Here is a 27,635-nt window from a genome sequence, read left to right on the forward strand (position 1 = left end):
CATTTACATTACCAATAGCTCAAACTCTTACAAATGGGAGACCCATTGCATTGAAAATGCTTTTTTTTTTTTTTTTTCTAATCTTAGGGTACCGGGTCTTACTGGACATTTTATCAACAATTATAGAATTCTATGCGGTTTCGTAGGAATTGCCGGCTTCCTTTACCGACTCTGAAAAGAAAGGACGCTAATGACGTAGCGTAAAATGGAAATATGGACGTTGCTGTTTCAGACTCGGAAGGGACGGCGCCCTTCGACACTTGATGGAAACTTGTGACAGCTGTCCAGAGGCAGTCGTAGATCAAGGAAGAAAAAAGTTGGGAGAAGGCGGAGCGGAAAGGAACTAGAGGAGGAGCAGAGACTGCCGTTGCCATTCGTTCTCGGCGAAGTAAAAGTGAAAGTGTCTCACCCTTTACTTACACCGCGGGTCTGGGCTCCTGCTCACAGGGGCGTGCGCCTAGCTGAGGTACACAGAGCTCTAGACCTCGGCTCGGACATGGAGGCGGCGCGTCTCGAGAAGCTGCTCGAGCGCCTGAGGGACCTGCAGGAGCGGCGGCCCATAGACACCCAGATCCAGATACTGGACGACCTGCTCGTCTTTACCTACTTTGAAACCGGTACGCTCCTCTTTTCCGCAGCAGCCCATCCTTCTTGCGCGTTAGTTTAATTGGCTTCGGGTGATGCACGACTTTTTCTGCCAGTGCTTGTGTTTTGGAAGTTTTATATAGCGCGAACTCGGGCCCAAAGAATTACAGCGCTTTACAGGACTACCGGATCATAAAATAGTGATTTGCATGTTCTACTATGTGCTGGTTGTTTACATACTTGGTGGTGTCTTGTTCAACTGTGGACACGAGACACTTGTGACCACTGGACATGCCTACCCACAGTACCGAACACACTTACTTTTTATTTTATTTTTTGTCAGCTCCTGAACTTTTCAAAGGAAAAAATGTCCATGCTCCGTTGCTTCTGGTTCTGCATTCTTACAACAAAATTGCTGGAGTTCAACAGGTACGTGCTCCTTTTCAGTGTATTTGTTACATTGTAATTCGATACACTGTGCAACGACCAGCCAGTTATAGCCGCTGTTGTGGAAGTGATAAGCTCCAGGACGTTAATTGGGAGAGGATTAGCGTTCATTGTCTTGTCAGAGTTGAGTTACTTAATTGCAGCAAATGCGTTTTTAAGAGAATCCTCCGCTTTGTTTTGTTCTGTATTTAGCGTGACTCAGGCATGTCAAGCATCCCGTGGCATACACAAACTGACGGCAATATAAACAGGACATTCTGCCTGGAAACTTACTTGATGGGAAATGCCCACTGTTGATACATTTTTCGGTAATGAGGCCATTCTTAGTATCAAGTTAGCAACTCTCAGGCTGCAACAGAAGTGATTTATAACAGCTATGAGTTCTTTTATATATATATATATATATATATATATTTTAGTTGCTTGAAAGAAAAAGCGAATCGTCCATATTAGAGTGTCAGCCATAAGGCACTGGAAGAAGTCTTTGTCGTGCACTCTAGCAGGTTATCAAAACACTTTTGCCTGCAAACGAAAATGCCCAACAGTATGAGGAGATTGGGGAGGGGTGGTGGAGGGCACATGGTTGGGATTGGAGAAAACTATACGTCTAATTTAATCAAATGTAGATATATTTGTATAGTCACATACCGTCTAGAACTAATGAGTTAGTTACCATTGTGTTTTTTTCATTGTTTGTTTATCACGCAGTCTTGGTTGAGCTCTCACGCTCCCCGCCCTCTGTCTTTATTCCCTTCCCCACCCTCTTGTAAGTTTTTGTACATTTTCCTAACCACGACCTGTCACAATTTTGCAAATAGTACAGCATTTTTGTTAGAAGGAACTCTATTCGATGAAGAAAGCATCTTTCCACCCGTAATAACTCCCCTGCCTAGAGGAGATCCTAAACTGTAGAAACTTGTTGGCTTTGCAACTTGCTGAGACCGTTTTTCATTAGCGACGGCACACGCACATGCTTACAAGCATTTATAGCTTGTCTTCAAGGAGAGGACGCTATTCTTGCGGGTTATTTTTTTTAAGTTCACGAACACTGATCATGCAAAACTGGCATAGGCAGTTTTATAAAGGCTCCTTATTTAAATTGCGATCAGGGTTCCTGTAAATTGTCTGAGATTTTAAATGAGCATTTTTTTTTTAGAACATTAATTAGCAAGGCAAAAAGGATTCCATCCTCTGCAATTGGCTCAGGTGCTTAAGTATGCTAATGCTTTTTTTATGTAACTCTGGCTGGCAATGCATGTAAACCGTAGGGCTATATTTTACAATGTGTTTTTTAAATGTGATTTTTAAACTTGTAAGTTTTTAATTAACTGAACAATAAATATTCATCCATTGGGTAGCTGTATCAGTCAAGAACCGTAGCAGCCTCAGCGGCACCGTGCAATCTGTGGGCAGAGTATTGCGTGTTTCTTATAGACCTCGGTGTCTGGGATCTAGGTGCTCATTTTGACTTCGTCGGTCTTTTGCGAAGACTGCCATATTACAAGTCACCTATAGATTTCTGCACATAAACAGGCAGAAACCCGACACTGTTGGCCTGACAGACGGCGGGTGAGAGGCGGTTCCACCGCCTGCACCGCCACGCCGCTAGGACTCCGCCCACCATATTACGAGCAGTAATATAGCATGGCAGTGTGCCACTGGTGGTTGAACCGCCGATATCCACACCCTCCAGGACGACGGCTGCTGTGCGACCCAGACAGGTAGGTGGACCAACCAGAAAGGGGGGGGTGTATGTGCAGGCGGTAGGCATGTGTGTGAGCATGTGTGTGTGTTGGAATGGGTGTGCGTGCATGTGTGAATGTATGCAGAGAGTTGGGGTGGGGGTGTGTATGTATGCAGAGGGGGTGTGTGCATATATGCAGAGGGTGTGGATGTGTATGTATGTGGAGGGGTGTGTATGTATGAATGCAGAGGGGGGTGCGGATGCGTGCAAGCGAGTGGGGGTGTGTGCCTGTGTGCGAGCAATTGGGGGTGCGTGTCTGTGTGCGAGCGAGTGGGGGTGCATGTCTGTTTGTGTGAGGGTGTTTGTATGTATGGGTGTGGTCGAGTGGGGGTGTGTGTCTGCAATGTGTGGGGGTACGTGTGCTGGCAACAGGAATGGGGATTCCTGCCGCCGGGTCCATTACCGCCACGGTTTTCATGGCGGGGTGACCACAGTCAAAAGCCTGGCGGTTTGCTGCCTTGTAATAAGGCACCGGTCCGACCCCACCAGTGGGACTGGTGGCCTTGTGGCGGTTTGGCTTCAGCCAAACTGCCAAACTCGTAATGCGGCGGTCTTTACTGCCGGGACAGCTGTGGTAATTCTGCCACACTCATAATATGCCAGTAATTTCATTGTTGGACATTAAGATGAAGGGGGTAGTAGGGATGAGTTGTTGAGGCTTAGTCTTGGAGTGTGATGCAGGGCTGGGAACTCAATACACAGTAATACCTGAGTGATGCACTATAATTGAATTGTCTGGCCAGTGATTTTTTTTTATTTTTATTTTTTAAATTTAAATAAAAAAGTTTTTCTGAGATTCAGGTGACAAAGTAAATTATGTACCATTTCTTCCTTTCTCTTTCCCATTATAGACATATCTGTGTCTATGCCTCTTATTGGTACGGAGGGCAACTGCCCTTATAGCTGTTTCAGACCTTTGGTCTGTCACTACTACACAAACATGCCTACACCATATATGGCATGGAATCTTCCTTATGCCTATGAATGAAATGTATATGACTTGAGTCTATAATCGTAGTCTGCTTGTAGGAAATTAATTCAGAAAAACAAGCTTGGGAGGCAGCACAATTCCTTACATTGGATGTACATGGTAAAAGTTGTAAACATATATTTTCTTTGCCCTTATTCTTCTATTACAAACATAATCGTACTTGCTTTTAACAAATGTATTGCACTTTTTTAAAGCCAAATTTCACACCTATCTGATACTAGTGATATTCTCCACCATAAAGTCTTTCAATAGTGTTTCATTGTTAGCTGTTTAATTTCACTCCAGAAAGATGGCCGATGACTGTCAGGGAGACAAGATCCTCGGGGCCTGCGCACGTTCCCAACATGTCCACCACTAGACAGCTCCAAAGCTCCAATAGATATACCACAGAGCCTGAGAGAGTACAAGTGTGGCAAAAGGGGATTAGGTAGGGAACAACCGGGAAGGAGACCTGTAGGAAGCAAGAGGTTAAACAACACAATGTCAAGATATAATCACATTGACTTTCAATAGACTATGGGTCTAAGAGTTCTTATACTATAATCATGGATAACCTAGGAAATTACTATAACTAGACCTCAAGAAATCTAGGTACCTGGAAAAATCAAGAATGGGTTAATTCAATGTTTCATATGAGCTTTTCAGGAAATATCACATACTGTCTAGAACACAAGAACCTTCTTCAATAATGTTTCAGAATAAACATTGCATTTTTACATGAGTACAAAGGCTATCTGAACATTCCCTGGAAACAACAGGAACTGTACTAGGAACTTAATATGCACAAAGAATGTTGCACTTTGAATTAAGCGTTTCAAAGAAATCCAAAAGCTCAGGATAAGTGTGTGCCCCTCAACAAACACGGCACACCAAAGTTTTTTCAATGTCATGAAATGATCGCGCACACTGCCGATCCAGAAGCCAAGAGTTTTATGCCAGGTTTGAATCGCGCACACTGTTTCCGATTCAAAATACATGATGCAAATGTCAGGAAATGATCGCACACACTGCCGATCCAAAAGCCAAGAGTTTTATGCCAGGGTTGAATCGCACACACTGTTGCCGATTCGAACAAGAATATGCAAAGGCCATGAAATGATCGTGCACACGGTTGCCGATCTAAATGCCAAGGGTTACATGTCAGAAATGAATCGCGCACACTGTTGCCGATTCTAACAAGAATATGCAAAGGACATGAAATGATCGCGCACACGGTTGCCGATCTGAATGCCAAGGGTTACATGTCAGAAATGAATCACGCACACTGCCAATTTGGACAAGAATATGCAAATGCCATGAAATGATCGAGCACACTGTTGCCGATCTTAATGCCAGGGGTTACATGTTAGAAATGAATCGCACACTCTGCCTATTTGGACAAGAATATGCAAATGCCATGAAATCACACTCACGCACACAGAGAGTTTCACAACTAGGCCCAAAACTCGAATGTCTTTGAGAACGGGGGTCAGGGCTCAGCCCGACCTCCGCCTTACCGCCCTGCTCAAGGATCACCAATGTAATGAGGGCAGGCCTGAAATATCAAAGTAGGCCTCCGGAACAGGAGCTCAGGAAGTTGCTGCTGCTCTGCACCAGGACCTCTGAATAGTGAGCACGTGCAGCTGGGCTGGCTCCCTTTTATATAGAGTCAAGCCCAGCCCACAAACCACACCCATTCTTGCTGCAGGGAAAGCTTCTAGAAGGTCCTAGAAAGGGACCACAGCCTAACACACTCAGTAAGCCTGCAGCAATACCTTGCAAATGAACAGTTATTGCAAACATCATTAATAGTGTTTTTCAAGGTTAAACTCTGCAATGCAAAAGGTTAACATACTGCATATAAACACAATGCATGAATTATGCTCTTGCATAAAGACTGGGTTTTTGCATTTTTGTCGCCAGTAGAGTGCGCACTGTCCTGATGTTGACAATGACAGACCTCATCAGCAATTACAACCATGTTATGGTAACAAGGTATATTAGAGTACTACATGTCAAAGGTTTGTAAGCTTCATCATCATGCTTGTGCCTGTTCAAACGTGGTTCAGATGCCAAGCTGAGTTTTCTTCTTCTGCCACTTTGTGTGGATTACACTTGTTACTAAGAACTACAGTTGGAAGTTTTGTTTAAGAAATAATTGTACTTTGACTTTAGAAAGTGGTGCCAGTTGAGCGTGCAATTGAAACTAGGTGTCAAATTCGGACAAGCATGTTTGTCTTCAGTTACTGTAGAGGTAGCATTTCCCATCGTCCTACTGACTCATTCATCCAATGTTGGGTGAAGAAGTACTGAAAGGACTAACTTTGGAAAGGACACATGAAATCAAATATATAAAGGACTAAAATGGTGCTGTGCAGAAATACACCAGTAAACATGCTCTGGACCATCTGGGTAGCTGAACTAGTACATATTCCTAGCCTTGTCTTAATTAGAGGTGTTAATACTCTAATTGGTAAGTTTTTCTTTGAGGATATGACCTTGTTGCAAACAATGCACAGACACTTGAATTTAAGTAGACGACGCATACAGTTCTGGTTCTCTTGTGTTGTCTGATAATGTTTTGTGGGTCCGTACCTCAACTTATTGCTTATATCGCAGAAATAGAATGCATCCCATTTTAAATCATCTGCAGAAGTTCTGATATGTCCAATCACTAATCGCCATTAGTTAGATAAAGTTCCAAAACATCAGACTCTGCAACTACATAGCTATGGAACTGTCAAAGCACAATGATGCAACCTGGATGCCCTACCAAGTATGACAGCAAGGTTCTGGGTGCCTGTGACAGTACTGTTATCTGATTGGCCTGTAGTCGATCCAAGAGATTCTGAAAGTAGAGGTGCGGGAAGTGGTACAGCACCCCAGATGACTTTCAATCAAAGATTTATAGAGAGCACTAATCACCCGTTAGGGTCTCAAGGCGCTGGGGGGGAAGCTACTGGTCGTAGAGCCATGTCTTGAGGTGTTTCCTGAATGTCAAGAGGTCTTGGGACTGGCGAAGGTGGAGCAGTAGCGAGTTCCAGGTCTTGGCGGCTAGGTGAGAGAAGGATCTTCCTCTGGCGGTAGTGCGGTGGATGGAGGCGAGGGCGAGGCTGGCGGAGCGAAGATTGCGGGTGGGGGTGTGGAAGGTGAGTCTGTCATTAAGGTAGGCTGGGCCTGTGTCGTGGAGGGCCTTGTGTCCGTGGATGAGGAGTTTGAAGTTGATCCTCTTTAAATCTGGTAGGCAGTGAAGGCCTCTGAGGTGGGGGGAAAAGTGGTTGTGGCGTGGGATGTCCAGAATGAGGTGGGCGGATGCGTTCTGGATTCTTTGCAGCTTTGTTAGGAGTTTGGTTGTTATTCCTGCATATAGGGCGTTTCCGTAGTCCAATTGGCTGCTGCCCTGGGCGTGGGTGACAGTTTTCCTGGTTTAGACAGGAATCCACTTGAAGATTTTGCAGAGCATGCGGAGAGTGTTGTATCAGGAAGAGGAGATGGCATTGACCTGCTGAGTCATGCTGAGTGTGGAGTCCAAGATGAAGCCTAGGTTGCGTGTGTGGGTGGTGGGTGAGGGCGTGGTTCCTAGGGAGGTAGGCTACCAGGAGTCATTCCAAGTTGAGGGGTTGGTGCCAAAGATGAGGATTTCTGTCTTGTCTGTGTTTAACTTGAGGTTTATTTTCAAAATATGCAACAAAAAAAGGACCTCTGGTGTCTTTACCCCATAAGTATTTGACTCTTGTTGAAAATCAGACTGTTCAGTGACAGGCATTGTTTTCAGATATTAGTATATTTTTTAACAAGGAAATTTCTGCTTAGATTTCGTTTCCAGGCTGCAATTTTGTAGCTGATATTAGTGAGACATGCTCTGGTAAAGAAACGTGTGAAAGAATGCACAAATAGTATGTAAAAGCCCATGCACCAGTTTTACAAGTGTGCATTTGATCAAATGATACAGTAATAGAACTTATGCAATTATATGGGACACTCCACGTTTCTTTACTGATTTAAGTGCTATGTCAGTTTATTTTCAACATGTTCAGTATCATTAAAATATTGCCAATGCAAGGGTACACAATATGTCACTGAGAAACGTACGTTAAAGACATCTTGTTTGATAGAGTAATTTCTTCATATGGCCTATAAGCAACTAATACACGTGTGTAATAAAATAATTATTATTGCAATGTAAGTGTGGCTTTAGCGCGAGTGGACATTGGAAGTTGATGAAATGTGGAAATGAAAAATTGTATGGGAAATAGTTTACAATCGGTAATAAAGTGTAGCAGTACTCTCTCTTACACCTTATAGAAGTTAAAACATTTACTTGATCAGAGTTGATGCAGTTCTTATAATATGTATTTGTCACATATATGCACTGTTAGTTGAGGGCACGTGCCTACACTTGAACATCGAATGTGCTCTTGGTCATCCACATACGTGTGCTAAGCTTTTTGCAATGCATAAAGAGAAATGAGATGCATGCACATGAAACACGCATTTGCTAGCATAATTACTGAACGACAGCACTGCTAACATTTAATGTGAACAGGAGCAAAAAATATGCTCTAGCCCACCGTAAATCAATGCACTAAAACAAAAAAAAAACATAGGTGACAATAAACAGTGCATGATATGGGTTTGTGGAAAATTAGGCACTAAAATATGTACAGTGATAATTTTCTGGTGTGCCTTTTCATGGTACCAGGAAAATTATCCCACCAACAAGGCGCAATCTGATGGCTCTAGGCAGAACGCATGAACTGGCACATGGCACAAATCTCGGATTAGTTAGAATCGGTTTCTGACACAGTGTTTTGGGTATTTAATCTTGGCCCATTTTCTACGAAATACAGTTCTGCCTTGCAGTACTGAGGCATAGTACTTGATGGAAGTGCAACTTTCATGCTACCTTATTTCTAGTGGGCATATCGTACTTTTGAGAGCACTACTTAGCTGATGTGAAGGGCCATTTTGTGTCTTTTGTATTTTTAATTCCGCTATAAAATAATACTTTTGATAGCTAGCTGATTCTAGTCCCTTTACAAAATAATAGGAATTGGTCTATAATAGCTCACAGGACTGCAGCGGGTATTACATCCGGGGTAAAGTTAGAAACTATGAATCATCAGATGATTTGTTAGGTTCGCTCTCAGATTTGCTTTTTCAAATTTATGTCTGTGCATCAGAGAGTAACCAGACAGAGAGGTGTGAACACTTTTATTCCTTCACCAACAAAGTTTTGCAAATCTCATCCTCACAACGGATAGGTAGTGACTTACCCTCTCTGCAGCAAAGGGAAGTTATTACTTTTCCCAGCGCCACTGCTACCCAGCTACTCGGCCAAGGTACAAATAGTTCATTTTCTGGATGTGTAGAGAAGGTGCATGTGAGAAGATGCAATAATACCCAACAGCCAAAGAACACCAATCCGGAGTCGCAACAGTCACTTGTAGAAATTGTTAGAACCTTTTTATCTGAATATGCAAGGCTCGCAGCACAGTGCCAGTGTGTGCTGAAAGGCACTATAACTTACCAGGTACGTCTTTAAGGCAGCCCATTAAGTTGTCAAAAGCAATTAAGGACTCACTTTTTCCCACTCAAGAGTGAGTCTATTGTCCAGTGGTTACTTTTGATGATTTAGTCACACACGACAACAACTGTCATGGACAATGTGCTCTTTGTAAATAACAATATACCTTACAGTATGTTAACCTTATAATTATAGTATGGACCCTGAAATGCACCACTGGACCTCCCTTATTTCCACTGGATGGGTGTGGCTCATTTAGTTAAATTGCTGGCTAAATTGCACCTTGATTTTCCACATCACTTAATGATTATAGTACCATGAGGTCGATAGGCAGCATCTCTGCTCTGAAATTTGTTCAAGCACCGCTGTTGTTGCCCTGCTTTTAGACACCAGTGTTTTTGTGTTTTCGTCTGCAGCAACTACAACCTGCTGATGGTAGGTGTCATTGCCAAGCGATAGACAGGGCAAAGGCACTCTTTTTAGTTCCTGGTGTCCCTTTGATATCATTATTCATCAGACATTGTCTATTATGAACATCCAAGCTAATCAAACAATACGGTTTCATGGAAAAAGAGGAATGTCACAAGTCCCTGGAAAGCCTGCAACTAAGAGATTTTGATAGTTTTGAGGGAAGGTACAAACCTATGGAACATTTTGCTTATTCCTGAGCTAGTGAACATTGATAAAGGGATGAAGGTGGAACTAAAGAGAATCAACACTGTATGAGACAGTTAGACAAGGCTGTGTGCATCCGTTCTGAAAATAAAAAGAATAATTCTGCTACAATAGATTGTCAAATTTAAACCCGCATCTGAATCGAGAGACAAAATAAATTTCACAAATACTTGCCTGGGGAATAAATAGTAAACTTCCTATCACGATAGGTGTGAGGAGAGTAAAGCAATGACATACCTCCTGCAAATAAGTGTGATCACAACAAATTCCCTTTGTTCAAAAGTAAAAAGAAGTGTTAAAATAGGTATTGTCCTTTTCAGGACGTAAAGCCATTATCGTCCCAGTGGGCAGTACTCTGTATCTTTGGCAGTTCCTCTTTGTGAACCTGATATAACTACCTGTACAAGGGAGCTCGTGAAGTATGCTTTGTCACAGACGTGTACAAAAGTGGTCACCAAAAATCTGAGAGGGATAGAAGGTTTACAGAAGGTAGGAGGTCTCTTATTGGTGCCTCTGAAATTCAACGTCTCAGTCAATCAGTTTACAGAAAACTCTAACGACGGTTCGGACAGATAGTCCAAAAATCAATACTTTTCAATCCTACTTTATATGGATTGCCCTTTCCATCTTACGGGGGCAGCAAATTTCCTACACCACCTGGTAAGATGAATGGGGAATTCTGTGAAGAAAATCTCATCTGAAAAATTAAACAAATCTCCATGGCATTACATTTGGTGAGCGCTGCTGCTGAAAGAAACATATCCGTGGAAAACCAATTGAAGTGGTACCTGTTTCGTTTGTCTGGGCCTCAAGAAGCCTTCTCCCTTGTGTTGGAACCCCCTCAATTCTTCAGCAATAAAAAGAACAGTTAGGCAGCTTATACAGTGGCTGGATTTGCAAAATCATATGGCTTAAATAATATATATGGGTAATGATGTGAACAAAGTGAATATTCTCATACACTGTGTTGCAGGCAGGGCTTTAAGTGGGCCGGGTCCTGCCGGTGCTCAGTAGCAGCAGTTCTAAAAAGCAGGTGCTGCGACGGGTCCCCATCGGGCTCTCCATTTTTACACTCTCCCTCGGGGTGAAATAAATCTCAACTCTGCAGCAGTACCACCCTGTGCTGCCTTTGCTGTAACTTCAAAGAGACTTGTTACAGTTCTTTCATAGTCTCATGTTTCAGAACTGAAGCATTTTCAATATGATAAACAACAGTCATTGTTGTTTCTTGCAAGCAAAAGGTAAAGTTCCACTCAAAGAATCTTGAAGTTGAATCCAATAGATATACAAAAACTCGTGGTTAAGCAACTCAAGTTAGTATTTATTTCATTGTGGTACAGGCGTTTTGATTCCAAAAATCAAAGAGTCATTTCTTTTTCAAGACAAAAACGAAATCCAAATTGGTAACAAGAAAGGTCAGCCAACACGTGTTTCGCCCCCTCTGGCTATTTAGCCAGGGCTTTCTCAAGGCTGAAAAAGAAGGAAAAAATCAGATTCTTGAACAGAGTTAATCATGTGAGGAAAGGAAAGATAAGATACCAACCGGGACCACCGAGTAGTGAGCAAAGACTGATTACGTGAGGAATGATTTCTTCTGATATTCTATTCCAGGAATTGGAAGATCCTTGTAGCCAGACGTAGTAAAGATTGGAAGGGATTATGGTGGGATTAAAGGCTTCAAAACCTCCACAAAAGTCAAAGAAAAGGAAAGATCGGCAAGAAACTAAGCGTGCTGCAAAATCTGTGATGTTACAGAGAAAATGTGAAATTCATTCGGAAGCCAAGATGGTCACTAGATTAGTTTTGTGGTCACTAAGATTTGAAAAGAAATTTAAAAGAAATAAATTTTTGGTAGTTTAAAACTCCGAAATGTAGTGCCCTGGTCCGGAAAGACCGGAAGATGCCCCAAAAACATTGCTTAAAGGTAAGAGCAAATATAAGAGCGAGTAATAAAAGAATATGAAATATAAACAGACATACCGTGCAAAGTCGAGTAAGTAAAACAATCATTATGGTTTAGATTTTGAATAGATCATATTCTGTAAAAAGAACAATGGTCAAATATAAGGCAAACTAATCTTTAGAACAGAGTATGAGAGAGCAGATATACTGATAATAACAGCTTTGATGTAGAATGTTGACTAGCTCAAATGTTGCGTGCGAGTTAATTTTTTCCATTAAAAGGTCAAGTATTTTTCTGAAAATTCATAAGTCAGAGAGGCCACCTTTTAAAAATAAAAAATATTGGAAAAATTAGATAAAACCCCGGTTGGGAACTGTATAAGGTAAGCGGAGGCTCGGTATATTCGTAAATAGTATAAATGTAGCAATAGTGCCACAGTTCTCACCCGTGAAATGCTCGAAAAATCGGGACGCCGTGAATAGGCAGCAGAATTAAAAACGGGACGGGCGCGAGAGCGCCGGAGTCTCGTTTAAATACCTGGTGCGGAAGGGGTAGTCCTACCTCATCTTCGTTTTTAGGGTGAAAGTAAAAACGGACTGCCGGTCACCAAGGTGGAAAGCACCATCTTTGGGAACCCGGGAAAAACGTGCTGCCATCTTAGAGTGGTGTGATACGCATAATAATCGAAAGAAAGGAGATTAGCAGAGCGCTATTAAAAGGGAAGTAGGTTGAAAAGAAAATGGGATAAAACACATAGAAGAAAGGCTAGGAAAGGGGAAAAGGAAATAAATAGAAAACTAAAACATTTATTGGAAAGTGAAAGATAAAAAATAAGTTGAAAAAGGAAAAAGACAAATAGAAGGCTACTGACAAATGAAAAAACTGAAATGAAGAGCTTAGAAGCAGTGATGTCACTAGCACCAGAGATACATCAAACATGACTCTAACAGATACATCTCAATGGAAAAGGCCAAAATCTAGGACTTAACATATATCAGCATATATAAGTAACAGTTCCTGGAAAGTAACAAAAAGATAAAACAGAAAGCCATTTTATATTTACATTAACCAAAAATGCCATTCATGATCTTTGTTGAGACCATTGTTGACTGTATCATATTTAATTATTAAGCGGCTTTCTTGCTGGCGTAGTCGCAGTGACGTGTTGCCGCCTCTCAGAGAAGGTGTGATGCGGCGAAGACCGCTAAAAGTAAAGGTGCGTTGGTGATGATGACAGTTGATAAAATGTTCAACTAGTGGTGCTTTAGTGTCAGACTTTTGTATATTCCGAAAATGTTCTTGTATTCTGGCTTTTAAAGGACGGATCGTGCTGCCTATATAGGTTAGGTTGCAAGAGCACCAGATAGCATAGACAACATGGGTACTGGCACAATTAATGAAGTCAGTAATATGATGGGTACAATTGTTGATGATTACTGATGTGGATTTGGAGAGACCCAATTTGCATACAGAACATTTACTACAAGTGTAAAAGCCTTTTGGTTTGAAAGGTAGAAATGTAGTAGGAGACTTTCGTTGGAGAAATGAAGGGCAAAGCTTGTTGCGGAGATTGGGTGCCCGCCTGAAACCTACTTGAGGGTAATTAGTGATATATTGATTAGTGGAAGAGTTATTCAAAAGTAGAAACCAATATTTCCTGAATGATTTCCGAATATGATTGTGACCATTATGAAATGCTGTGATGAAGCAAATAGTTGTGTTCTTGCTGGTTCTTTTGGGTTGGTACAGCAAATGGTTCAGATCCATACTTCTCACTTCATTCCTTATGGTATTTAATGAGTCCCGGTTGTAACCACTGGATGTAAGCCTCTCGATCATTTCAATGGACGTATTATCATAATCAGAGATGGTAGTACAATTAAGTCTGGCTCGTCTAAATTCACCTTTAGGTATGTTCTGGATAGTACTGGATGAGTGACAGCTGGTGGCATGAAGAGTTGAATTAGCAGATGTCGTTTTTACGAAAAAACTTGGTCTGGAGTTTGTTGTCGTCTACAAAAATCAATAGATCTAAATACTCAATTGAAGAATTGGAGATTTGGTAGGTTATCTCTATCTCCCAAGGATTGGGTGTTAGGGACTGAATAAATTGATGAAGATGGACCTCTGAACCTTGCCAAATAAGCAGGATATCATCAATGTAACGTCCCCAAAAGATGATGTGTTTGATAAAATGTTCCGAGCGGTCTGACCCAAGCCAATGATTTTCTACATCTCCCATCAGGATACAGGCGTAGGGTGGAGCCAATTGTGCCCCCATCGCAGTCCCTTGGAGCTGTAAATAAAAGTTGCCATTAAAGAGAAAGTAGTTGTTTTCAAGGCTAAATTTAAGAATATCCAGAATCATTGTGTTCCATGCCAAGTGCTGCACCCATCTGGTAGACAGACATTTGCTCACTGCTGTTAGACCATCACTATGTTTAATAGAAGTATAGAGACTAACAACATCAATAGTTACAAGAAATTAGTGCCTTTGGACCCTCTCCATCGCTGGATATTGTTTTTCATTGTTGTTTCTTATTTATCTTATGTATCCAACAACCATTGACAAAGCCAACAGTCCTGGCTTCTTGTAGATTGCTACTTGTTGCATTATTATATATCTGGATGTAAGAAGCAGCAAAATGCCAGGCGGGCGCACAACATGCTAAGCACAGTATTTTTAGCCACGCCCGTCATTACATCGACCATGCCCCTTTGGGAGACCTGCCAGTTTTTTCATCCCACTTAAAGCCCTGGTGGCAGGCACCTGGGACCGGCTGCAAAATGCCAGGGTGGCTAGTAGAGTAACTGTAACAGAGACATTCTTGGATAAGAATCCTATACACACTATGTGCAACACACAGTACGGTACCGGGAAACAAATTGCGAAGTTTATTTTAGCCCAAAGATTCAGTGTCATGAAAAAGGCTGTACTATACAGCCAATCGCAGCACAGAAACGCCATCATCTAATTAAGGAGAGGTTTACAGAGAGTAAATGCCTTGCAGTGGAATTACAAGAAAGACCATTCATTCCTCTTTGTATCGAAATGTTAACCATAAAAAGATAATCATTCCAGAAACGTAGTATGAAGCAGCCAAGCGAAAGCTTTGGGGAATACAACTTTGCACTGCTTAAAATGCAAATAAAGAGGTGCCGGTGCTCAAAGCCCTTCTCTTAAACACGAGGCTGCTGTAATTAAATCTGCCAGCACTGAATACTGATGCAGTGTAATCCTGAAGCCATCTCGGGCCTCTTCAAACTATTTACGGCCACCTCTGCCCCTTCAGCTCATCCTGCAATTTTGTATTTTCTCCCTTTGTGTCGCTTTTTAGTTTTTCCTTCTCCCGTCTTTCCCATATGTGTCTTTTGCTCGCAGTAAATGCTTGAGGCATAAGAATAAGCCCCGGCCGCACAAATAAGTGCCGGTGCTCAGCAGCGGAAACAACAAGCACAAATTAAGCACTGCAACTTTGAGAAGCTGAAATATTTCCGATGGAAGGAAGTATTCGTCTCCTAAATTCAGATTTCAACCTACATCTGTAACCAGAAAAATGCAGAGGGAAGAAGCTTGTTTTCTTTGGCCGTGGCACATCTGCTCGAGTTCTGAGAAAATAAAAGGAACTTAAAAATAGACCCAGAGAAATGGACTCTAAAGGCTGTGGCAAAGTGCAGGTATAGCGTAATGGTGACGTATATACCGCATAATATGAATTAGTAAATGACCCAAATATGAGCGAAAAACTTTTTCTTCTTGACATAATGAACGCAGTCGTGGTGCACAATAATAAGGGAATTACTTTTTTATCTATAGAGTTCCTTACTAAAGTGTACTAAAGATTTATCATTAACACAAGGCTAGCAATACTAAATGGACGAAACAAAGACAAATGTGCACTGGGAACATATTTCTTCAAAGGAAGGAAGTGGGCAGTATGCCAGGCCAAATGAAAACTGGCGGGTTTCAGGTCTGTTAAGTCTCCGAGATTCAAACGGAAAGGAAGTGTTGGCTTTAAGTTTCTACCTCAAAGGATATGGCGAAACAGCACAAAACATGAAATGCATATTGTGTGAAACGGGTGTAGGACAAATCTTGTGGGAAGCATAAGCGTTACTATTTTATTTCTTTGTCCTATTCGTGCCCTTTACATTTGTCTTATAGCATGGAATAATGCAATTATCCATTTGATTACGAAGTGCATTTTTAACATGTTTTTAGGTTTTGTATTTTTTTTTAATCTTTAATCCATTCGTGTATCCTTTTTGTGCAAATGTCTGTATACCGAATGCTGTAATGAAGGAAATGGAGCTCAGCAGATAATCAGTACCCCCAAAGATACCTTACTGAACTTCTAATTTTTAGGCTTGTATCTGATTAGATAGCATCCCCTTATTGATTTTTCTGACAATAGGCTGATGCTTTGTTTGACTGTTAAAGCTTATAGCGGTCAGGCCGTTGTGCATATTCAGAATATCAAGGCATGCAAGTATCGAAGACAAAGGATCGAATCCAAAATATCGAAATGTAAGTATAAATATTCTATACCCAACTTCAAGTAAATGGACCTTGGTGAGAAATATTTATTCAAGGTAAATCTATACTTCCCTGTATGCACTTAACTTAAGATATTTTGTTTCCTGATATTTTGTCCACGATATTCTTATGTCAATATTCTTGGGCTCGATATTTAATACTAAACCAGTCAGGCCTTACTTTAATCTAAAATTGTAGTGCCATCTTTCCAGATTGAGGCAGGGTGTGCTCTGTAGAAAACCTTAGTAGAAACATTTATCATATTCCTATGTATGTTTTTGAACAATAAATTAAAGAACGTTCTTGTTCAGTCAATAAAGATATACCTTCCTTCCATTAGTTATATATATGTGTATGGCAACCACTGCTTTGGTGAGTAAAAAGTGTATTAGTGTCTTTTTCCATAAGAGTTTTTTTAGTTTGTGTGCTGTGCACAATGGCTGCCCGCCTCTTTAGATGGAAATGTGTTCTCCATTAGTTTTGAAATACATGGCTCAAGTGCCCTTCATTGTAAACATTTTGTATTCAATACTTACTATAGGAGGATTTGGGTCAGCCTCCTTCAGCCACTAGCTTTTTTTGCCCCAGTACCTTGAGCAATTGGCTTGAAATATTCAGTCATGGCTTGATACACCCCCTAGAAGTATTTTAGTCTTATTTTTTTCTGTTGGCTGATTGGATGTGTCTTTCTGCCTTACCTGGAATGCACGAGGGATGGTTTTACACCAGAAATTAGTCGCTGAACAAGCGCTGACAAAATCATCCTAAAGAATGCTGCAGAGAAAGAGTTGCTTTATTTTCTGTATGATCTGTTTTTCAGCTGCTTTTTATCCATGCTCCCTACCCAATGCTGACAGGAAAACAAACATTGTTAAAGCCAATAGGTTTGGTGTTTCCACCTCATGCTAATATCCAATCTACACTCAATACAAATGTCAACCATGCTGGCTTTACGAGATACTGGTCTTATTTAACCTCCCATTTTGGCCTTCTTATCCATTTTATTATGGTCACATATCATTTGCTCTTAGGAATGCATTCTATTTTTCTCAGTTTGTTTGATAAGCCCATCACAGACAGAACCCATCAGAGTCAGAAAAGGCCTACTGACCAAAAAATAAATTGTAGCCTGTGACTCTCGGAGTCAAATGGCTAGAGTTCTCATCTGCAAAGATTAGTGGAGGCAATTTTGGAGAAAGAAGACAGGGCTCAACTTTTTTAGGTCGAGCATAGCAGCGCAGAAGCGTTACTTTTCTGACAAGTTATTATCTATTTCGGCTTTTAACCACGCCCATCACTATCGCTCGTTCATTGGCTTGCCCTTTAAAAATCCTTTGTAATAATTGATAAGTGCTTTACATTTGTCCCTCATTGGGGCAGTCTCGTTACCGCCTTGGACATCAACCCTGTGACATGGCTAATTGCACCTTTGCCGAGACGTTTGACTGCACGCACACTTCTTTTTCCTTTGTGTGTCTCCTTCACGCTCCTGCTCATAGTGGCCATGGCGCTTTGAACCGGCTAGCTTATGTGAAACTGTTTTACTTTTCATTTTCAATTTTTGTAGCAAGAAAAATCCTGTTAGGAGTTTACAACGCTAATAGCTCTAACTTGAACAAATGCATGACCCACTGCATTGGAAATGCTTGTTTTTCTTCCAAATAATCTTTGTCTTTTCCTGAAAATGAAAAGGATTAAGAGAAACAAAGAAAGGAAAGTGAACCAACTCTAAGGAGTACATGATCAGAACATAATACACCAATGTGCTGAAACCAATATTCATGCAATAGTGTCCATCGTTGCACTGGTTCAAACCACATCTCCATGTATTTCTAGCAGAAGAACAATACCCCATTCCCCTTTCCCCCAGCATGTGCATCCGTGAGGTGGTCTAGACTGGGTGAAGACAGATGGCCTAGGAGAGACTGTCTGCTATCCTGATGTTTGAGAAGTTGCTGGTACAGGCACGTCCGTATCGCTAATTTATCGGTTTAGAGTGGAAACCTCTGCCTGTGTTGGGGGGAAAGCTGATTCAGGTCGTGTAGGATCGATGTCCAAGCCTGAAGGTCCTTCTCTGGTTTGTCATCTGAACGGACATGTTTCATTTCGTCTACGGTAGCCCATTCATTTACATCCCTCAACCATGCCTTATGATTGGGGTGTATCGGTGACAACCAATAGATAGCTGTGCAGCTCTTTGCTAATATAAGGCACAGCAGGGTAAACTTCCTACTAAGCTTTTTCTTTTTTTGGCGGTTGCAGGTGTAAGACCTAATATAATTTGTAGCACCATTAGTTGAAGTTGTTAACCTGTAGCCCTGTTGGTATCATACATTTTTATCTAAAAAAATATATATTTTGTGAGCTTGAAGCGAGGGTTAGAACTGACCAAACGCACCCTCATATGGATATTTTCCCAATCGCGGTCCGAGATAGGTTCCGAGACTGTTGTTTCCCAACGTGTTTGTACTCCTAACCGCCCCCTTGTAAGATCATAGCACAATGCCCAATATATGTGTGAAATGAGGTGCCTACCTCCCGGCCATCATGAGTGTGGACAGCATGTCCGATTGCGGGTCAGCCTCCGGAAAGGAGGGTCATATCTCCCTTGCCTATTCAGAGATCGTACTGTATTGTAGAAATTGGCCCGGCCCAAGGCGGAAGGTATCATACGTGTCCGCCATTGAGATGAATCTTCCATCTGGGTAGAGGTCTCCCAAGGTAGTGCAACCCCCATCTTTTCAGCGTTGGACCGACATAGTCGGCTACCTTGCAGAACCGCTGCAAAGCCCATAGGGGCATAGCAGGGGCATATGGGGCTCTATGGATTATTTTCTTCACAGCACTTTCCCAGATGCGCCAATTGGCATATCAAATATGGGGTTTCCTATGGGACCCCAGAACCGTTCATCAATAGGGCTGGTAGCTAGCCCCCTAAATGTGAGCCTCTCAGCAGGGCCTTTCCCAGGAGTCTTCCGGGTCCAGCCATGCTATGGCGTGTTGGAGATGCACAGCCATATAATAGGGCTCAATGTTAGGGACTTCCAGTCCTCCTTTCTCACATGACCGTTGCAGTATGGAAAGGCTGGTGTGTTTCCGTTTGTCTGCCCACGGTAAGACTATGATGATGCTGTTAATCACTTGGAAATACTCTCTGGGAATTATTATAAAATAAGCCCTGGAGGGTATAAAGACATTGAGGGAGCAGGATCATTTTGACGACTGCAATCTGTCCTGTGAGAGACAGGGGCAGCTCTGGTCAGAATTTTATGGAGGTTTGTAGCCCTTGTATCACTGTTCCTATAGTGAGGTCAAGGTAAGATTGTGCGGTGGGTGCTAATCGAACCCCTAGGTACCAAACTTTGGTGACCTCCCATGGAATCATGAGCCATGGGAGATCCTCTTGCGGTCGGCCAACCAAGGCGGCCAGGGGCCATAGTGTAGACTTAGCAGGATGGAACTTAAGACCCGAAACCTGTTCAAAGAATCTCAGACATAAGAATAGGTACAGACTCGGTAGGCTTGTGGAGGTGGACCAGAGCATCATTGGTATATAGGGAAACCAGATTTGTGGTCTGCCCAACGATAATGCCCCAAGGATGCAGGTCTGCCAGAGGTGCTTGACCAGAGGCTCCATTGCCAGCGCAAAAAGGGGTGGTAAGAGTGGATACCCCAGCCGAGTATCTCTGCCGAGGGCGAATAGGGATGACACCTCTCCCTCAGTTAGCACTCAAGTGCATGGGTCGGAGTATAACAGTGGGACCCATTGTATAAATTTAGGGCTGATTCCAACCTTTTGTAATACCCGACATAGATATGACCAGCTCAGGGAGTCGAGAGCCTGCACTATGTCTAGGAACTCTATGGCTAATTCCTCTGGTACTTCCCCATTCTGGCCAGTAGGCACTTGGGAGCATATCTAACATGAATAAAGGTTCAGATCCTGCTTGTACTGATCCAAAACGTGCAGTCCAGTAGAGTCTTTGTAGATTTAGTATTTGTTCCAGAAGTGAGCAGTGGGCTTGGTGCAGTTGATTTCTCCGACCTCTCTGCCCACTACTTCCTTGTAAAGTCACATGATGCTCAACCAGTTAAGCTTGCAGCAAAGAGGCCTGACAATACCCAACCCAACTAAGGAGGAGGTAGCAGGGATGCTTCTCCTACTGGGTAGGAGGCTGTAGTCCTGGGCATGAGCGGCTGCAATCTGAGTAGGCTCTAACAGCACACAATTTAGTCAGCAGATTGGGCATCTTCTGGTTCCAAGATCTGTTTGCAGTGTGATGCGTAGATCAAGGCTGTCAGTATGTGGCACTTAACAACAGTGTTGGTAATAAGCATCGCTTAATACCGGTTAGTGGGCAGTGCTGCTTGAAACTGAAAATAGAAGCTACTGAGAGAGTGAATTAGTTGTTTGCAGTATTCTAAAGTCATATCATCATTCAAGTGCCAGTCAAGTAAAACTTGAGACACTGGAGGAGTTGCATGAAAGATCAAAGGATATCAAATTTAAAATTTCTTATAGATGTTAGAAATTCCCTTTTGCCTGGGATGTTATTTTGGCCTTGTGCAGACGCTCTGTACGCTTCCATTTGAAGAGTAAAAGCCAACAGCATTCTTTCTTAGCCCTTCCCAGTCCACTGAGTGCTAGGCAGGGGTGTCCCCTGACCGCACTCCTTTTTGGTCTGTTGATTGAACCTCTTACTTGCTGGATACAATATGATGCTCAGCTGCAAAGTTTATGCAGATGGTCTTGTGCTTTATGTTGTTGGGGATGCTTCTGGCCTGAGGGTCAACTGGGATAAAACAACCTATTGTTCGGTCAGATGGTCCCTGCCAGTAAGGTTGGGGATGTGAGTGACGGAGCCCCCAGAGAGAGCCAGGGAAAAAAACATCACTCCCTCATTAGATATAGGAGGTGTGAGTTGAAGCATTGGTCTGCATTGCCACTGAATATCATGGGCCACAGTGCATTTTTCCAAATGGTCTCAGTCCCATGGTTCTTATATATGATCCAAAACCTCCACTTTCCTCTACAACCACTCTTTTTCCAGAACCTTCAGACCTTGGTGCAAGATTCATCTGGAGGATGGGAGGGGCATCTGAAAACTGCAAGGGTGTCAACAGTTAAGTGCATACATCACTAATATGACTGAGATCTTGGGACCCCGAATATACAGTCTTACTACTACTGAGCGGCCCAGATCCTTAGAATCAATAGGAGTCGGCCTTCCTGGAGCCTCATGGAATACTATACTTTTTGTATGACGTCCCACTCACTCATGCACATCCCTCTGCCACCACGTTGCTACTGCTGGAAGACCCTGACAAGAGAAAGCCCCCTCTTGTGGGCCACATGGTTGTCACAGGTTTCTTATTGAGAAGGAGTTTGATGTTGATATCTTATTGGTCTGTTCAAATTGTAGGGTATCTGGGACTTGCCATGTATTAAAGCTTTACAGCAGCTGTCAAGTTAATTTGTTCTCTTAAATTCTTAGTTCTATCTCTATTTATAGACTTGCCGTGCTTTGGCTGTCTGTGAGGACCAGCTGGTCTAGTTTCAGACTTTAAATGCCTCAAATCTAAATTTACAGCTGAACCCCTAGGTAGGAAGGCTATGAAGAAAATTTACAAATCATTGCGATCCTTGGCATATTCAATACCCTTCATCTGAGCAGGGAGGGAGATGTGGGGAAGATGGGAGATGTTTGATGTGAGCGAGAATGGCCCCCCCAGACTCTGCTGATCTCAAGCAAGCTCCGTTATATCCAGTTCAAATACCTACACAGGGTTTACTATCAACCAATATGTTTCTGGAGGACAGGATGTGCCCTGAGTCCGGTATGCTTCTGATGTGGTCACCTGGAGGCCAAATTCATCCACATGATGTGGTAATGCACTGAGCCACTGCAGCATAATACACATATTCTTGGGAAGGATGGTTGGCTGTACTGTTCTCCTAGACCCCAATGTGGACCTTTTAGGTGTGATGGAAGTCTGAGGAGGTACATTTGCATCTCTCATGCTAGTTGGGTTAGGGCTCAGCGTCTCAAAGAAGGATGTTGCTAGAAGGTGGAGGGATGTGTGTGCCCCCATAAGATCAGAATAGATCTGATGCATGGACTACTGTCCTCTAGAAAGGGAACAGTTTATTGGGTTTACATGGGTGCATTTAGGGGTCATGGTGCAACTTTAACGATTTGATGGGTGATGCAACTGTTAGTTCTTGAGGCATTGTTCCTATGGCCTGGAGGCAATCAACCTCCTTCCTTGTGTCAAATTCTTGAATCTTGAACATTCAGTATGGCACATACTGTGGGATTTGTCACTGCAATGTACTGTCAATTTGTTTTTTTTTGCGTTTGTTGTACTTAAAACTGCAGGAAAAAGAATTGTAAAAGAAATGATCATAATTGTTTTTTTTCTTCAGTAATGCCATTGGTAAGGCATAAGGGTACTTATGCCCAGTTTCTTTCTCTTCGACACTTTATTCTTCAGCGTTCCTTAGTACGTCTCAACGTTCCCAGAGGACTTTGGATGGTAGGCACAATAGAAAAGTTGTTGAATCTATAAAGCTTTTGGTATACAGTAGACACAAAGTAGTTGCTTTGTCACACCAGATCCTAGGTATTACTCTAAACATGGGGTTAATGTATTGTAGTAGTCTCCTGACCACAGTAATCGCATTGGCACAGGAACATGAGTAAGTTTCGATACACTAAGATGACCTGCACACCAGTACATCAACATAAGAAGAAGTTCAATGCATTTGGATAAAATACACTTCTACATGGGGAAAAAAGGCCCCATGGGGGTGAATGAATATCTGGAATGGTCTTGATACCCTTACCAACATTTTAGTATTGTTGTATGGTGAAGATACGGTTTTTCTATTCTCCATTGTGGTAAGTAGGAACCAGTGAGGTGGGATTCAAAATTGGTCATGTACTAATATAATAGGCAAAGTAGAGAGCAGTAGTGTTTCCTACTTTGACAAAGTATGCATGGAAAGGTGTTGAAGTTTGGCAGTTAGCAGTATAGCCCCGGCATGGGGGACGTCAACAGAGAGGGGAAACCAAGTATAATATTTTCAGACACTTCAACAAGGTGGCCAGCTGCTGCGACCATGCACAAGAAAAGAGACAACCTCGACATCACAGCATCAAGGACAGATGCATACTAAGAAGTTGATTTATTTTTTTCACCATGATCTTGCACCACCACTACACAAGCAAGGCCCTCTTTCCTATGAAAACACATTGTTTGGAGTGAACCTGAAGTCGCAAAGCAGGTGCTGAATAGGTTTCAATGAGACAAGGACTTGGTCTGCCTCATTAGACCTGGGCAGTGAGTCAGGGGTGTCCCTTTTAAAGATATCTTGTAAAAGGTTTTGAAATAGGAGCATACCACTAAACTCACTGCCTTCAGTTGTCTTCTATCCCCAAGACAGGGCAAACCTTGGCTGCCAAATTCCTCCACATCCTCCTCCACTGACCATTTTTTGGAAAGGTTGCATTTCTAATGATATCAGTTTAAATTCAGTGAGATGTCTCATGCTCTGGAAACCAATTCTCAGAGTGGTGTGTTGCCAACTACATATCCTTATTAACTGTCCCAGTCTTCGACTGCAACCCTTGAATAAAAGCATCTCCTAACGCTGCTTAAGTTGTTCTACCCATTCACAGTACTGCAGTAGTGATGAAAGACATCTGTCAAAATATCAAGGAAATCCGTGTAAGCTTCCTCTTTTGTTGTTCCTATAATTATTAATCTTGGTCCAGACATTTTTAGCTGGACAAGTCAATAGCAGCGTTCAACACGGACTCTCTAGCAGCAAGTAAGGAAGTAGCATATGCAGGTGGTTGTTGCAGCTGTATTTCCAGACAGTCTCTTACTTTAAGTGGCATATTGACTCGTATCAGCAACAGCCTGGATATAACACCCAAAAGCCATTTGCAATTTTTCTTTGAATTTGTGTATTGTCCTTTATTATAGGAAACCAACAAGTAATATTCTTAAGGTCAGATGGGGACTGTGGAATGTAATTAGAGACTCAACCCCCTTGCCTGGTGTCCGGGTCCTCACGCATTGACTAAAGTGGATCATGTTGGACATGTGTAAGGTAATTTGGGTCGCCTTTGTCCTCATCACCAGATGAAGGGGCTCCCTTATCAGGTTGAGCTATTCTGTCAGGATCTTTTGCTCTTCTTCCCACATTTAGGGCCTGATTGAGTTTAGCAGAGGGGGCTGTTCCATCACAAACATGACTGATATCCTGCCTTTGCCTTATCCCCATGCACATTTGCTGGTGCTACACCAGTTTTGGGTGCAATTGATCATGCACCACCCTGCTAGTTATAGAAAGCTCAGAACAACTAATATGGCTTCATTCTTTTCTCCACTGTTTCACTGATATCATTAGTAATTCAGATGGCTAATGTGCTGTCTCAGTTTCTCCTTACTGTCCTTAAGACCCCTCACCTCAGATTCTGCTGGCGTTTCATTGCTCCCACATAGCCAACCACTGTTCTGGACCAAGTTTGTTTTACCTTCTTTCAGACTTTTCTTAAGATTATTCAATTGATCTTTAACAAAGGTGCTGTACTATATCTGCTTTTGCTGCATAGTCACCCCAGATTTTCTGCCTCATGTTTGCTGGGCTTAGAACTCTATGCACCTTACCACTGCTAAACAGGAGAAAAATGCCTCTGCTCCTACTTTATACATTTAAAAATTGTCTTAACCCTAACTAACACATTTAACTTTCCTATAAGGTTAGTGTATGGAGCAGAAATGCACCTTTTGGCAAGGAAAGTTAAAAGTCAATTTGGAGTGCAGCACTGATTGTGCCATCTGCTGCAGCGACAGAAAACTTAGCTTCAAACCTCCCCTATTAGCCTGACTGCAGCAGCCTGTCTAGCCTGTAAAAAAACAATAATTTTGACAAGGGGAAGAACCCTGCTTTTAAATATTAATAAGTCATCCCCATCAGCCCTGGAAGAACAGTTGGGTTGGACCCGGGAACTTCTTTACCATGACAGGAATTGAGGTGAAGCCTGCTCATTCAAGGTTTAGTGTAAAGAGAAGAAATGAAAGCCTTTGCTTCCAAAGCCACACTAACCAGGCTGCCTCCGAACTCAGTGGGAGGGAAGTCACCCCCAGAACTGGATTGGAGTGGATACAAGGGAGGGGGCTGCCCATTCCCTGCCACACCTGCAGGTGGCAACACAGGATCTGTACAAAGGAGAAAGGCTTTTCTCATCATGGATTTTAGGAGTGAAGCACACTTTGTTATCGTTTGCAGTAGGACAGTCATAATCTAATGAACAAATGGGCAGGGTTGCCCCGGGAACTTTTAAATCTTTGGTTAAGGAGTATCTAGGAGTCATCCACACCCACTGGCGAGTGTCATCCATAAATGGCGAGTGTCATCCATAAATGTGGCACCCCAAGGAACCCTTCTCTGATCACCTTTTGGACCTGTAGAAGAACAGGAAAGGACTGTACCCTGCTGTTGAAGAACTGGGCCTGATACTCCTTGTTCTCAGGGTAGACAAGTGTAGACAAGTGTACCCAGGGTGAGTTTAGTGACCTCCTGTGTGGCTACAGGGACGCAACAAGCTGCCAGAGGCCTTTTTCAATAAGTAACAAGTTGCCCAGTACCACCTGGACTGGACTTTGCTGGTGGCTTCTACTTGAGTTAGTTTTGGGCCCTAGGTGTTGTCCCTTAGGTCTTGGGAGATTTAGATTTATCCCCAAGGAGGTGCTCTAGAAACCCTGAAAAGGTGGAACTTAGAAATGTTTTGTACTTCCAAGCCCTCTGGAGCCATGGGGGGACCTCATGGCAAAGGTGCCTAATTTCAGTGCAGTTTTGTTGGTTACAGCTTTAGGCTTCCCCACTGAGGGACTTTGAGCTCCATCGAGGTCTGTGAGAAATCACTTCCTAGACCATCATTCATGCCTAGTGCTTTCTGGGGGTGTTTCACTTAGAACTTAAATAAAATCACATCCCCAGTTTCACTTTTTTGATTTTTGTTGTTTTGGTGTAATTTTATAAAATTCTACTCTATGTTTTAAAATCAGGTTGGGATTTTTAGTGTTTAGTGTTTTGAATGTATTACTGTTTTGATACCGCATAAAGACTTTACACATTGCTCTTAGTTGATCCTGTGTGCTCTGTGCCCTAGGTATCAAATGTTTGAGCTGAGGGTATTTTAATTTCTTTGGGGTTCACCCTGACACTTTAGTACATTTTTTTCACTTCGGTATATGTTCACTTACTGTACTGGTAGTTCAGCAGTTGAGCTGGAGTCCCTTTGGTTTTGGTCTTAATTTTAAATCTAAGGTCTCCATTTTTCCACACTACACCATCATTCACAGCCAGAAAAACATTTAGCAAGTGTGCCACTCTGTGCAGCAAATCACCAAAAGTAGGGTATTTGGTAAGAAAAGGAAGGGAGTTTCTGATAATTCTTTCCATCAGCGACCTGGGGGGGTGGGGTGGAAAGTAATTTCACACTCATCCACTACTCCCCTTACAATTGGAACACCACCAGTCACAGCCTTTTAAGGCTGGCAGATGGTCTGGAATGGCTAAACCAACATACCTCCATCTAAGCTCCCCATGGAGAATTCTAAATGTTACCTTTGGCGTCTGAGGCTGTTTGGTGCATATCCAGTGTCGCTCCGGTCACCACATTCATCCAAATGCTACTGGTGATTTCCAGACGATTGCTTCAGACTCTGTCAAAGAAAACCTCATTGTGCCACTCAGTGTCTGAAAGGACTTAACAACAGAAAAATTAGTAGCATGTGATTAACAGAATTAAGCGTCCAAATGTTCCCTACCTAAGGCTAGGGAGGCAAACCAGGAGACAGAGAACTGCTCTTATTTTGTAACCTAATTTACATACGTTTCTGGTAGTAGACGCATGATAATTCTTGCAGTGAACACAAGCAAGTGCCTTACTGAGCACATGGGAACTAGAGAGTCCTTCAGGCAGCAACAAAAATGGAAACAGTTTTCAGCTGTGGAAGCTCATCTTGACTTTCCATGACTTCAGAGCCAAAACGCAAAGCAGCTCCAAGATAAGATGGGCACTTCCTGTAGGCAATATTAGCCTAAAGCAGCTTGAAATTTCACTAATACAGTAAGTGTTTATTAGGGTTTAACAACTGTCAAGAAATACTTTACAAGTTTGCAATGTGCAGATTAACAACATATATCTAATTTGAGGTACAACGTCTCGA

At 42.4% G+C, this 27,635-nt stretch overlaps 1 protein-coding gene across 2 annotated transcripts in view; it reads left to right on the top strand.

Moving 5' to 3' along the window:
* The first annotated feature begins 358 nt into the window (after positions 1-358).
* LRRK2 (leucine rich repeat kinase 2) overlaps positions 359-27,635 on the top strand; it is a 1,446,345-nt gene continuing 1,419,068 nt past the window's right edge. For both annotated transcript variants that reach the window (XM_069229760.1, XM_069229761.1), the window contains exons 1-2: positions 359-617; positions 929-1,014. In XM_069229760.1, coding sequence (XP_069085861.1) covers positions 497-617; positions 929-1,014 — 207 coding nt within the window. In that variant the 5' untranslated portion in view covers positions 359-496. The remainder of the gene's footprint in view (positions 618-928; positions 1,015-27,635) is intronic.

This window comes from Pleurodeles waltl, chromosome 4_1, assembly GCF_031143425.1.
Source record: "Pleurodeles waltl isolate 20211129_DDA chromosome 4_1, aPleWal1.hap1.20221129, whole genome shotgun sequence".
NCBI lineage: Eukaryota > Metazoa > Chordata > Amphibia > Caudata > Salamandridae > Pleurodeles > Pleurodeles waltl.